This window comes from Phalacrocorax aristotelis, chromosome 2 (genome assembly GCF_949628215.1).
Source record: "Phalacrocorax aristotelis chromosome 2, bGulAri2.1, whole genome shotgun sequence".
In the NCBI taxonomy this organism is placed as follows: Eukaryota; Metazoa; Chordata; class Aves; order Suliformes; family Phalacrocoracidae; genus Phalacrocorax; species Phalacrocorax aristotelis.
Window position 1 is genome coordinate 163,614,855 of NC_134277.1, and position 14,085 is coordinate 163,628,939.

Sequence of the window (14,085 nt, forward strand, 5' to 3'; positions counted from 1 at the left end):
CTGATAATTTATACGCAGCATATTAAAGGATGATTAGGCTTTAGAAAATATAGCTTAAGTATAGTCCTGATGGAGCAGTTTTATAAAAACATTTAACAGAGGCATTTTCCTTTTGTTCGAGTGTCTCTGCAGCAGAAAGCCTTAGGAAACAGCTTTGAAGTCCTGCCACGATGGAATGTCAGCACTTAAAATTCCATATATAGATTTTTCTTTAATATTTAAACTAAATACAGTTTTACAGAAAAGATTCCCCCTCTGTATTAGGTACTGGTAAAAAGTCAATATTTTTTTTTTTTAATACTTCAAAAAATGATAGCATATCACAACGGAAAATTTTCCAAACAGGAATTGTTTTTAAGTAAAAAAGGTTCATAGAGTAGAAAAACTTACACAGTTGTAAAATGTTACATACAAAACAGTGGAAAAGTCAATGACATTTTACTCCCTTACCCTCACACGTGTATCCCTCCATTTTATATATACACACGCATTCCCACACACAAAATGGCGCACTCTATGCGCGTGTATATATGCATACATAGATAGATACACAGAGATGTGTATGCCTAGGGTCGGGATTATATATTTAACAAAAATTCTTTATTGGGTGTTCCTCTTTGTCTAGTTCTGCTGTGATACGGTATATTTTATGACTTGATACACTGGAAAATATTTTAAAATTTGCTAAAACTACGTTTTGTGGCTTTTTTTTTTTTCTTTGTGGTTAAAATCCATTTGCTGTTTTTAATTACGAATATGACTTTTGATTGTTATGCACTGGGAAAAAAAACACAAAGGCACAAAGAATAAAACTCAAATACAATATTGTTGTCTCTGAAGAATAAACCCCGAGGTTTTGGTTCGCAGAACACCGCCTCCGAAGAGGTCAGTCATCACACGCAGTTTGGTCGCTTTTGCCAATCTCATCGACAATTTGAGTAAATAGCACCCAACTGTTTAAATGAGGTAGATCCAAATTGAAAAAAAAAAAAAAAAAAAAAGAAGAAAGCTGGGTCCCCAACACTTTATTTGCCTCTTTAAAAATGTTTTAAGGATTATATGTCAGTCGTAAGAAGTGGAAACAATGGCACTATCTGAAGCAAGCACAGAACTCAAGAACAGCTTTTTCCCCCCCATGTAAATTTAAGTGTTAAATCATAATCCTCCCTCACACAAAGGTTGCCTAGCAGGGGGAGGGAGGAGAATATGTCCAAAAAAACAATAAAAAAAAAAAGCTGAGATTTGCGAAAGCCTGTTTTTGGTAAACTGCCAAAGGAACGCCCGACAGCCCAGTTTCTGTAGAGCAACAGTGACAGCCAGTGCCTAAAGAGGTCAGTCACAGTATACAGATCTGCGAGTTTCCCTTTCTCCGGTGAGAAGACTTCCTTTCCTACTAGTTCGGCTTTATAGGAACATCCTGCTCTCATTAAACAGTATTTTTGCATACTCTGATAAAAATCTGACCAATTTATCGTTTTTGTTAAGGCTTAAAGCGGCATCGCCACACAGCATCATGCAAACGTTAAACTACCTTAGCAAGATACATACAATGTATTTGAACTACGCACACCTACGTGAAACCTCCTCGTTTGAGTAACGTAAAGCGACACCTACAATCTACGTAGTAAATCCTATGACGCCGTTGATGCGTTTAGAAGTCAGTCGAGTCATTTCTGTGTCTGCTTTTTTGTATTACAAGTGCTAGTCTTACTCAAACAGCACTACATCATTTATATATTGCAAGCACAATACGTTTTAATACAGATGCAACACACAAACTAGTCAACATACATTTAGTACCACTTGAAATGAGGCCCTTAACAGCATATCTTTTTCTTTTTTCTTTCAAAAAATAGCAAACTTTAAATGGTCATAAAAACATTTTGATTCAAGGGAACATTTACAATATGAAATTTCTGAATTGATTTTTGGTTCTTTTTCAGTTAGTTTATAAAAATAAAAAAAATTTGAAAACTATTAAACAAAGGATTAAAACCAGTTTTAAACAGTTTTAGACAGTTAAATCTGCAATGTACCAAAATTAAGGAGAAATATGGATTTAATCAATACATTCTGTTTTCCATCTCACCCTCCCTAGATCAAGTTAACCACTTTGCTGCACAGAAATCTGGGACTGATGAACTGCCCTGAATTTTGAGATTTTTGTGATTGTACAAACTAATAAAGGACTGTGGAAGCCAGAGAAATTGTGCTTATTATTTCCTGCAAAATACTGCCTTTATATCTTTTACAAACAGTCCCACTTTCACTAACATGCGTGTGTGTATACATATACACCCATACAGATATACACACACACCCACATATATATAATGTCTACTAAGCTACATCAACAAATTACAGAAAACAAATGGCTACACTTCAGGAGAGCACGTAACTTTGCCAGATACACATCCTCATTGCACCTAATTTAAAATGTGATTTTCCAAGATACGTAGTTCTGAAACTTACTCCTTAGTAGCTTTTTTGTTTTTAACACCTCCCCCACCCTTTCTTACCTCCACAACAAAATGCCTTGCTTCCCCAAATGGTCTACTGGTAATTATTCCTTAAGGAAAAGCACTTAATACCTAACCCTTCCCCTCCATGTACTCAACTTATTTCTACTGCCCAAAACCAGGTAATAAAGAACTGGAAAAATGCAACAATCTCTTGGCAGGAGACATTCTGGGGATCCGACACTGACAGACAACTGCAGATCAGTTGAAGATTCAAGTTGGTCAGGCAATTAGAGACATGTTATTTACTTTAAAATTATCAAGTTGTCTTTTGTAAAGGAGGAGCAATTTAACGGCTCGGTCTTGTTAAATTCCATGAGAAAACATATCAGGTACAAGAAAATTAGCATCAATATAACTAATTTTTTTAATAGCACAGAAGCAGCAGGATCCAGGCATCTCACATTGATGCAGAATTAACTTTGGTGAAATCTAGAAATGAATTCCTTTGTGTGTTACGTTGATACACGATAGGTTTGATCCTGCCCACAGCACATGATCAAGTAGCTGAGATTTTGGGGTGCCCATAACGCACAGACCAGATCTGCTCCGAGTCAAGTACATGGCAAGCAAAAATGTGCAATCTATGTATACTGGCATGAGTGAAGCTTCCTCTATTCTTGGATTTAAAAACAGGAAAAGCTGATAAATACAGAATAGAGTTCACATTAAATGTATTTTTTTTTCCTAACAGGAAATCTAACCTAACAAAGCAAATACAAAGAGCACCAGCCAGGGGATTAGAAACTCCCAAGCTTGCTTGCTGACCTTTTCACAATTCATGCTTGCCACGCACACTCAAAACACCATAAAATGCCAGAAAAGTTTCAGTTTATACTTCAGGCACAATTCCTAGGCTTGCCCCCAGGTTAGTCATATATGTACGTAATCCCTGCTGATGATTAGATAGCAGTTATTCCAGCAGGTATTTGAGTTGTGCTTAAAGAAGTGGGGGTAAAAAAAACCAAACAAACCAACAGAACTAAAGCAGCCTGGTACAACAGCATGTCCAAAGGGTGGGGAAAAAAAGCCCAAACTAAAATCTGTGCACTCATAAGAACCATGTAGAAATGAATATGCCCTTTAATACAGGCTTGTAATGCAAATACTAGGCTCTTCAAAACAACATAGGTAGGTAGGTAGGTTGGTTGAAGAGTAGCCACAGGTAGTTTTAAGATGCATTTCTTGAGGCAGTGCATGGACAAATTCAAGACAATTACTCTTTTGAGGATGTTTAGACAGGAGGAAGGTAACAGCCAGCCTTCATCTCGTGCTGTGGGTCCACTTTCTTCGCACTGCCACATGCGACACTCCCAAGACTAGCTCTCGCCAAACTCACACCTCCAAATTCAGTGAACGCCCCTGTCCTTGCTCCAACCAAGTCCAATGCCCTGTGATACGGAGGGCTGAAACCAGAAGTCCCCTTGAGGGAACTGCCCACCAACATTCCCCTTTTGGGGAAGAGGCCCATGGATGTGTGCGAGGTGGGGGATTTGCGAGGGGCTGTGCCACAGCTCTGTCTGCCCTTGAGAGCCCCTTGCAGGGAAGCCAGAAGGAAAACAAAGAGAGTATTATTTAACTGTCACCTTAACAAGTGCTTAATTAGCAGTTTTGCAAGATTATGTTTCCCCTCGCCTCCTTATCTCATTTCCATGAGGGATGGGGTAGCTGGCATAGCACCGGGGGTGTTTCTCTTCTATACAGGCGTGACAAGCACCCAGCACAGGGCTCTCTCGTCACTTAAACTTCCTGATGCTGCTTTGGGTTTGCGGACCTAGCCTAGAAAGCACACAACGTTGCTCTTGTCATTTTACAAGGATATGCTGCCAGAGAAGTGTGTTCAGCACGACTGCACAGTGAAACCCCTTCCAGGCCACAGCAATGTCAATAGTGTCTATGGATCCATAATGCAAGATGTAGTGAAATATTTTCTGAAAAGCAGCCATTTACCCTAGAGCAAAACCCTTCACGCTTTCAAGGGGAGCTTTGTTAAATTATAAATGAGAATTGAATAAAGTTTTCAGGATTTCACCCCATTCAGTTATTAGTGAGCTTAGTTATACAGTCACTCACCATTGCTCAACAAGAATTGGCTTCCAGAAAGTCAGAACTTCAGCAATCCTCCCTGCCGTCAGCAAGCTTCGTTAGTGTCTACACCCAAAGATTAAGATAATGAAATTGCAGGTAGCATAGAATCCCAGCAAATTTACTTCTGAGATGCCAATGTCTGTAACATACTTTTAAATAAAAAGAAAAAACAAACAACAAAACTCTTAACACTGCTATGAAACCACACCAGTGCATTATGCTTCAACAGGTAGTATTTCTGTCAGCAGAGTGGTTAATTATAAAATGAGGAAGCTTGTTTGGACTAGTTGTAAACAAAATACGATGTATTAACACAGTTTTCTACAGTTTCATTTCAGGTCATTTAAAGCACCTTTAGTCTGCATGCACTTATTTCATGGTTGATTTACGGCCAAAGCTTTGCACATAACTGACACTAAATAGCCACAACATCAGCATACTTAAGTTTGGGCTTGTTTTTTGGTGTTTTGTTTCGGTTGTTCCCTCCCTCCCATTTTAAAGTTTATCATTATCTGAGCAGGGAACATAGTATTTTCACTGTTACAGTCTCATGCTAACTTATAAAAAAATACATTAAAAAATATTCCAATACATAACTTTTGCCTCAGATTCTGAATATATTTCAAGCACCTTCATGTCATTTTCAGTGAAAACATGAAAATTTTCAGCCAATAGCTAAAGTACAAAAACATTTTTCATTTGGAAACAACAGTATACAAACTCAGTGAGTGATGGGACAGGTAATAAGAGGGAGTTGCAACCTGCACAAAAGCGAACGTGTCAGATGTGCGATTGCCTCACCATTTCTGATACCTTCTTAATACCTTGCATCAACACAAGCCACATCTACGCCTTAGGAAGACATTAGGAGCGACGAGCAGCCGTCCAAGATCACAGTATGGCACTGCTAGTTCTCCAGCAAGAAAAAAAAAATAGTAAAAATACAGTTCATTTGGGAGTATTTTGGCTGTTTAGTAGTAGGTTCACTTTAAAAATTAATTCATCTGCAGAGGAACACAGGAGGTAGCCTTTAACTGCATCTGTTTGCTAACTAAAGAGTACTACAAAACCACCTTTTGTAGTGATTTGGCCAAGCCATTACATTCATATCAACACTTTAGGCAAAGAAACAACACAGAAAAAGCAACCGAAACACTAAATGAGATAAAATGGGTTACGTGCCACACCAAGCACGCACGCGCGCACACACACACACACACACACACACAAACACAATGAACAAACCATATCCTTCAGATTAAAACCATCTTGGATTAATGCACCTTTCCAGTCATTAACCCCCAGAAACAGGAGGCAAAACTTGCTGTTTCACGTCTTAATGCTAGGCAACGGGGCTGGAGTTTGGGTCTCTCCTGTCCTCGAGGGTTACAGAGCAAAAGGCAACTACTGACAGATAGGAGATTGATGGCTTTCTCATGTGGGCAATCAGAGAGGCAACACTATTCCTTAGTTCAGAGCACTAAAACATCCACTGCACTCAACAATCCCACACCCACAGAGGGACAGAGAGCAAAGCATTTTAGCTCGGATCCAAAGTCCCTATTATTCCACTAATTCTGCCACACAGACCGGTTCTTCTTCAGATGACACAAGAATCAGACCCTGAAAGCAGCAAGGAAAACATGTGACAGCTAGAGTTGATAGTCCGGATACTACATTAATGCTATTAGTCATCTAACAGTGACATCAAAGATCGGCATCTGAATGTTGCACAGACATCAAGCACACTGGTAGCTTAAAAGCTGCCTTTGTATCTTTACAGTGTGGGAGAAATGTGCATAGAGGAGAGAAGGAGGAAATATTTTATAAATACAAACCCTAAATATTTCCACTGTAATAAAACAACTGTGCCCTTGGATTCATACCATAATGCAAACAGAAAGTATAACACCATTTAAAACCAAAGCTCATATCTCAATACTGTAAAATGTGGCAGTATTCCGAAACATGTAAGAACAAGGAATGGTATCCACAGCGTTTCAGTATTTGCTATACACAGCACTATTTACAGTATTTTTAAACAGCTACAGCAGATGCAAAAGAAGTCTTACAGTAAAAAGGGAGTTTAAAAAAAAAAAAAAATCAGTGCAATTACCTTCTCTACTTGAAGTTTTCCTTAGAAAAGACTGCATGTATGCATCAAGAAGCATGTTACCAAAAGTAATATAAAAATTTTAAAAATGTACTGTCCTGCGTTACAAATTGAGGAAGACACACTGGCAGGACAAATACACAAAAAGAGATGCTACTGTAGGAGAAGAATATTAAAAAAAAAAAAGAGGAAAAAATGTGATTTTTTTACACGGGTATCAAGTGTGAAAAAACATTGAGAACTTTTTTTTACATTCCTTTCATGTGTAAAAGATCTCTTTAATGAAAAAAAGAAGTCCCTTACGGGTTATCTATGCCACCAGAGATACTTACTGGATTATGTCAAAAGGCAAGTATGTCCATCTAAATCTCCAAAGCTCCCAGGCCTGCATTTCTAGTACTTGAATCTTTGAATAATTGTGACCTGCAGAACCAATCTGTTCTCACCTCAGAATAGCAACACCCTTCCTGAAAAGAAAAAGCCCAGAGCAATCCACTAAATTTGGCTGGGGGCGTGTTAACACAGACCTTCCTCCTATCCTTGCTCTCAGTTACATTTTAGAGATCCGTTGGCATGAGAAAGATCGGGGTTTCTCCAGGCGAGATGCACATGACCACTGTATTTGAGGTATCTGCTGCTGCAGTAAAGAAAACAACACTGGTGGCAGCGTGCGACGCCCTCCAGATCGCCATCTTCTATTTAATGGAAAGACTTTGTGCACGCACACGTAATACTTTAGATAAAAGCTTCTAAAGCACCTTAACTTGACTAGAACCTTCAATCTTTTCAGAACGTAATCTGGGCACACAAAGCCTAAGCCCCGACTCCTACCATTCAAAAGTTTAAAATTAAAAAGCCTTGTGGAAATATTCTCTCTTGCCTTAGCTATAAAAACGACCTACTAACATCTGAACATGACAATATTCGAAATGGACAAAGGCTACAGGAGTTATTGATAGAGTCAGAATTAAAGCTAAAGCTTCACAACTTTTTTTGCTTTTACAATAGAGGAACATTGCCTGGAGGCCTGGATGGCAATCAAGAATACTTATTTATGGATTTCTTGTTTTAAGCATAAAAGTTTACTGTCCATTTTCGATGCTGGCTCCAGCAGATTAAGACATGACACCTTTCCCTAACAGCTCACCCAGAACCTGACAGATCTGGAAACAAGGAAATTAATATGCCAAAGCTTCTGTAGCATGGAAGATCATTGATTGTAATTCAGCAAGCCAAATATGGTTGATGAAATATTCTAACCCAAACCAAGCCAAAATAAGGAATTCTAACAGAAACAAGTGATCTCACTCCGTACATCAGTGCATATATACAAACTAGAATTATTAAGATTGCATAGGGCTATCTTGAATGCCAAACTACAAGGCAGAGACAAATCCACCTACTTCCAACATTTCACAACAGCATATTTCCTCTTAAGGACCGACTCAACTCTGTTGCTGGGTGCTAGAAGAGGTGCAGTGGACAGGTTATGATATTCAGCCACTGGAGCAGAAATTTCCAAACCTAAGCAAGCTAATTATTGCATTATATCTCCTACATTAAAAAACCCCACAACTTAAGTATTTTATCTTTGTCAATATTATTTTTTGCCTCCCAACAGGAGGCATTTTGCACTTGCTGCTGCTGGTTTTTGGGGGGTTGCTACAGAACCATGTGCTTCGGAAGGGCTCCCTGGAGATGTCTGGCCAGCCCCCTGCCCAAGGTGGGTCCAGCGAGCAGAGACTGCGCGGGGACCTGTTCAGCCAAGTTTCAACCTCTTCGAGGACAGAGAATCTACAACCTACTTCAGTCTTTGAATACTTTTGTTTCAATAGTGTTACCATTTCAACAAAAAAAAAAACCTCTGAGAAAACTAATCCATAGCAGGCACTCATTAATAGCTGTTCATCTCTCAAGCACACTCTTAAAAACAACAGAAATACCGCAGTAATGGCAGTGGTCAGTTTGTCCATCATACTGCTCATGCCTGCAACAGGAATAACATATTTTTGTCATCAGCATGCAATTACTATCAGTTTTCAGACAGCTAAGCACCAGGATCACCTGCACCGACGGCTAAATTCAAGCAAAACGTCATTGCCAGGAACATAATGGAGAGCAAGAGGAATGCAAGGGATGAGGTCCTGCCCAGCGCTGTTTTGCAACAGGAGTCACGCAACTCCATTGCACAGGCTGCCAGAGAGTAATGAGTATTTGGTTATTGCTGACCCGAGCTGCATAGTGACTTAGTGGTTATAACTGTCAACCTTGACTGTGACTTTAACAGCAGGAATGTGTGTGAGATAGAGACATCTTGAGCTTTGTGTTTACCTGAGATATCGCTGTTCTTACAAGACACATGGGAGGTAAGAAAAAAAAAAAAGTAAGAGTAAGGTTTTAGGTGTTCATAGTGGGGTTTGTTGGGTTTTCCCCCGCCCTGACAGGAGACAATTCTGAATACATTATTTATATTAAAAATATTCCCAGGAAGATTGAAAGCATGCTGTAAGCCCAGCAACTAAGTACATACCTAATATTTTTTTAGAAAAACACTAAATTATTCAGTAATTCACCACTTGTGGGGGGCGGTGAGAGGAGAGGAGAAAGGAAGGAGAAATCCAGCCATAAAGAATTAGCAGTATTAGAGCCTTAAAAAGATCTGTAAAAGGTAAAAATGTCCCTAGCCTGAAATGCATATAACCATCCCAAGTTCTTCATACTCAGGGAAGGAAAGCTACACAAAGTTTCTGTTCATTTCAAGAGGATACACAGACAACAGCTACTCTCAGATTAAGGGTCTGCCTAATACGCCTTTTCTCACAAAAAGGAGCTGCAACGACTATTGCAGCCCAAGGAATACATCCCAAAGCAGATGCACTGAAGTCCCACAGTCTGCTTCAGAAATAAGGTTTGAGGTCAAGAGAGATTCTGCCTTCCTCGCCCCACCTGACCACCTGTATAAAGTCATTCATTCCAGATCTGCACAGAGAGGAAAGAGGAGGATGAATTTTACGTCCAAGAGGTCTCTGCATAACCAAGAGCAAATAAACTAAATGGTGTCTTAAAATGGTTGATCTTTGTCCTATTTAAGGATAATTCACATTTAAAAAATTCTTATATAAAATTCTGCCAAATTAAAACCTTCACTGAAAACTGAAGCCTCTAAAGCAAACGCACAGAGAAGTGCAACATACCGACCATGGAAAGGTTTTGCAGTTTAGCAGTACTTGAGGGGAGGTATGTACAACCTGGCTGCAACACAAAGCAACGTGGAATTTGCTTTCTATTACGCCAGCATAATTTAAAATCTGGATTTACATAACTATGGCCAAGAACAAAACCTGACCCAGCAGCCTAATCACCGAATTAGAATAATACAATTAATCTATTAACAGATTTTACATTGTTATTTCACCTGAACAACACCAACAACACACACACTGCTCCAAGGTAAAGAAGATCTGAACTTGCACAGTTATGTACCTAAAACTCTTTATGCAGCAAAGGTTGGGCATTTTCTAGCTTATTCAACAGCAACTGGCTATATAGTCTCTCTGCTATATGGCACAGACCTCTGTGCTGGTTAAAGCTACTTGCCCGTCTCAGTGGCTAGAGGTAAATGTATTTAAAACAGTGACTGAGCATCTGCTAAAAGGGAAGAGATGAAGCAAAATGAATCAGTGGAAGAGAATGAAGTTTTAAACACCTGCCTCTTAGCATGTTATTTCAGTTATCCTATGAAAAACAAACAAAATCGAGTCAGCATAAACAAGTTTCCTGGGCTTTTTCCATTTTTTTCTAAACCTGCTTGTGGCATTATAATTAATTAGTGCAATGGTTTACATATGTATTACGGTTTTTTTTATGAACCCAGTGTGCAAACTAACAGAAGCGTTTGTCTAAAAATTATCAGCTTTAATTAATGCTTCTCCTAAGAGAATGACAAAACTCTCATATTTACTATTGACCTTATGCATAATGAAGAGAGTTTCGCCTCCCTTCATAAGTAAACGTCAGTTTCCTAAGATTTCTCTTTACTGCATAGATTCTCTGACTTCTGTCTAAGCTGCAAACAGTGAGCCACTCTCCTCTATTAGAGCGCCTGCTTCACCAATATTCAACATATAAATAAAATACAATTGTTTTGTGCTTGAATGAACGTAGGATGTTGGTCTCGTGTGCGTCTCTGAACTGCACAGGTAAAACCTGCTATGTTGTGTGCACGCTTAAAAAGCCTTTCTACAAGTTACAGGCTATACAACAGACACTGTACGTATCTCAACTCTCACATCAAAGTCAATTGCATATTTTTGCATTTGAATAGTAATGTCCCCACAATAAGGTTTTGATTTCTAAATCCAAAGCATTCTTGATATGTTAACAGAAGTATAATGAGCACTCCTTAGTAAATAAAAATAAATAATAGCCTCTAGTCTATCACATTAATACTGTGAAACATATATAAAATTTACATTAACTCAACAGTGAAAAAGGATTGTACTGTATTTATCACCACAGACCCGTATTCTTTAGAGACTTTGGAAAGTAAGTGTCACAGTCCTGTATGAAAAACTCTAAAGTTAGCTGTTGCTATGCTTAAAAAAAAATTCTTTAGAAATTTTTTTTGAAATGGCACATTTTCTTTTGCCAATCTAACTGGACCTATTAAAAGCTTAGGTACAAGTTCATTCTTTTTTTAAAATTCTTTAGTCTATGAAAAACATTTTCAAATGCAGCACAATAAAAACATTCAAGAACAAGCTTCAGAAAATATTTTTGCCCTTAGACACACAGAGGATAATCTTTATAAGACAGTTGAAAACCAGAAGTTTGTCACTCTTTTCTTTTGAAAATAAAAATTTTGTAAATGCATCTAGAATAATCAAGGCTTCATAAATAGTCAAAAAATGCTTTGCTTTCCTTTGTATTAAAAGCTAATTCACAGCATTTTAGCCCATCAAACTTTAGTATGAATTAGATCTTTCCAAATTATTAAAAGCAATTCAATGAATAGCAAACTGACCGAGGAGTTTTGTGGGTTGGGTTGTTGTTTTGTTTTTTCGTCCCTAAGCCCTGAGATCACAGCTCCTGATTTAATTATAAAATATGGGTCTGTTTTATACCAAGCAGCTTAGAGATTTTTGGCAAACCACGTTTCCAACAATAGTGGGGTTTGGTACAAGAATGCAGTTCATAATCAAGTCTGAAATTCTGGACGGAAGGCTTTCTCGCAAATGGGAAAAAAAATTAAGATGCATCACTCATTGCTGGCTGTCACTGTAGCTTGGGCAACTGTTGGTCTAAGTGCAGCTGGTCTCACGTGAATCCAACTCTGTATTGTACTGAGTCGCTAAACATTAAAACATGTCAAGCAAAGTACATAGTGCGCAATGTGTCCTGATGAACTTGAACTGCTTTAGCAAGTGCTTGATGATCTCTGCCATTACTCTGGCCGGAAGTGTGGCTTCCTTCAGCACTGAAAGACAAGAGAGGTGGAGAGAAAAAGAGGGGGGTGGGTAGAGAAACCCTATTTAATCTGCCTCTCCTTGCATATAATATTTTTATATCATTCATTTTTTCCGAACAGAACGATCAAAAGTTAATTACCCCTCAAGTTCTGCAACAGCAAAAAGCACAGAAGCATACAGGAACATCTACTTTTTCCCACAATATAATTCGTGGAAAGAGCAAATTTACCCTCAAGCTGCTAACTGAGGATACTACTGACCCCAGAATTAACAACCCCACTTGCTTCCTTTCAAATTCTGTAATAATTCAAAACTATCCAACTCACCTATCGTGTTCTTTATCCACCAGATGATACCTGGCTCTGAAGGCTACCAGGTGAGCGTAATATGCTGGTGCAGGGATGGAAACCGAACGAGTACAGCGTACGTACGTATGACACAGCTGGTAGGTAAGAATCTGCAGTTCATCTGAAGAGAAACGATTGTCATCCCAGAGGACGTGGTAATGAGAAGGTCTGCTTGTTCCCTGGAGGCAGATCACACAAGACATCAGCATTTCAAAACCGTTTCTTTAAATTTCCACCTCTGCAGGTAAACTGCAGTATAACTGGCCACTTCTTCAAAAAAATCATGTGAGCAATTCTACATACTTCAGCAATTTTTTTCCTTTAAAAATGCAGACAACCTCCCTCCTTGCTCCCCATATAACTAATCCCTTTGCATTTTTAGATAGGACCGCATTTTCTAGAATTTCATCCCTTTTACTGAAATTAAATGATCCTACTGAAACGCACTTCCATCTTGTGAAACTTAGATCTGACAAAAAGCCATCGTATAAAGTAGCTTTAGGCAAAACATTAATAGCTAACACCAATCTAACTTGTGCCCCTATTGAACACACTTTCTTAGACAATATCAGATGTTGACTTTTAGTACCGTTTTTGATAAATAGTTTCCGACTGGGAAGAAGAAATCACAGGAAGATGTGAAACTACAACGGTGCTATCTAAATGTGTTAGTTGTTTCCTAGGAACTGGATGCATATTTCAAGAGTATTTAACACAAGAGGCAGCCCTGTAAAATAGTCCAAATACCTTACTGCCATTCAAAGCAGCCCACAGACGGGAGGGAAGCACAATAAACTAAATGCGCAGGGTGTGCTGCGCATCGATTTAGTTTCATTATTCCTTTCAGATTTTAACAATGACAGAAGAGCACTGTGGATGGCACAGATGAAAAGCCAAAATACACAGATGGAAGTTGTACCGTTTGCCTCCTGGTAAAGAACACAGGAAATACCAACAGCCACTGTTACCTTTGAAAGCTACCATCACACACAAAATGCTGTACCTGAATACCAGCATGACTACAAAGGTAAAAGTCAAACTCTGATGGATGGGTGATTTTTGTGTCCACTGTGGTACCTGCTGGAATGTTTCCACTCTTTCCAACCTGTGTGAACAGCAAATGCAAATATAGTAAGGCACACATTGAGTTTTCTCTTTTCAGCTCTATAGAGTAAGGAAAAAAACCACAAGAAAAAAAATCTGTAAAAAGCAAAAAGTCAAGAAAGAATAAGCAAAACTTAAATTTTGTTCAACTGAAAATCTGGAGTGTCTCTACTAGAAGGAAAAAAAGGATGAGCTGCAAAATCTTCTTAGAAGTTACCTACAAAGATTAGCTGTTCTGAGTAAAGTAAAAAGATTTTCCTCTAACTGATCTGTCAAGTTCTTTTCACTTTCCCATTCCAGGACAGGTTATTCCTCTGTAACTTTTCTTACTTATACATGAAAGAGGACAACCCACAGCTGTAAGACATGCCTCTTCTTCCCTCAAAAACACTTTCTTTCAAAGCAGAACTTAAAAATACTCTTTACTTTAAAACAATTCAACAACT

The 14,085-nt window shown here is 38.6% G+C and overlaps 1 protein-coding gene across 2 annotated transcripts in view; it reads right to left on the reverse strand.

The window, feature by feature from the left end:
• Positions 1 to 11,408: 11,408 nt before the first annotated feature.
• AGO2 (argonaute RISC catalytic component 2) overlaps positions 11,409 to 14,085 on the reverse strand; it is a 55,208-nt gene continuing 52,531 nt past the window's right edge. For both annotated transcript variants that reach the window (XM_075085906.1, XM_075085905.1), the window contains exons 17-19: positions 13,539 to 13,640; positions 12,515 to 12,714; positions 11,409 to 12,196 (exon numbers count right to left, since the gene is read on the reverse strand). In XM_075085906.1, the coding sequence (XP_074942007.1) occupies positions 12,088 to 12,196; positions 12,515 to 12,714; positions 13,539 to 13,640 (411 nt within the window). In that variant the 3' untranslated portion in view covers positions 11,409 to 12,087. The remainder of the gene's footprint in view (positions 12,197 to 12,514; positions 12,715 to 13,538; positions 13,641 to 14,085) is intronic.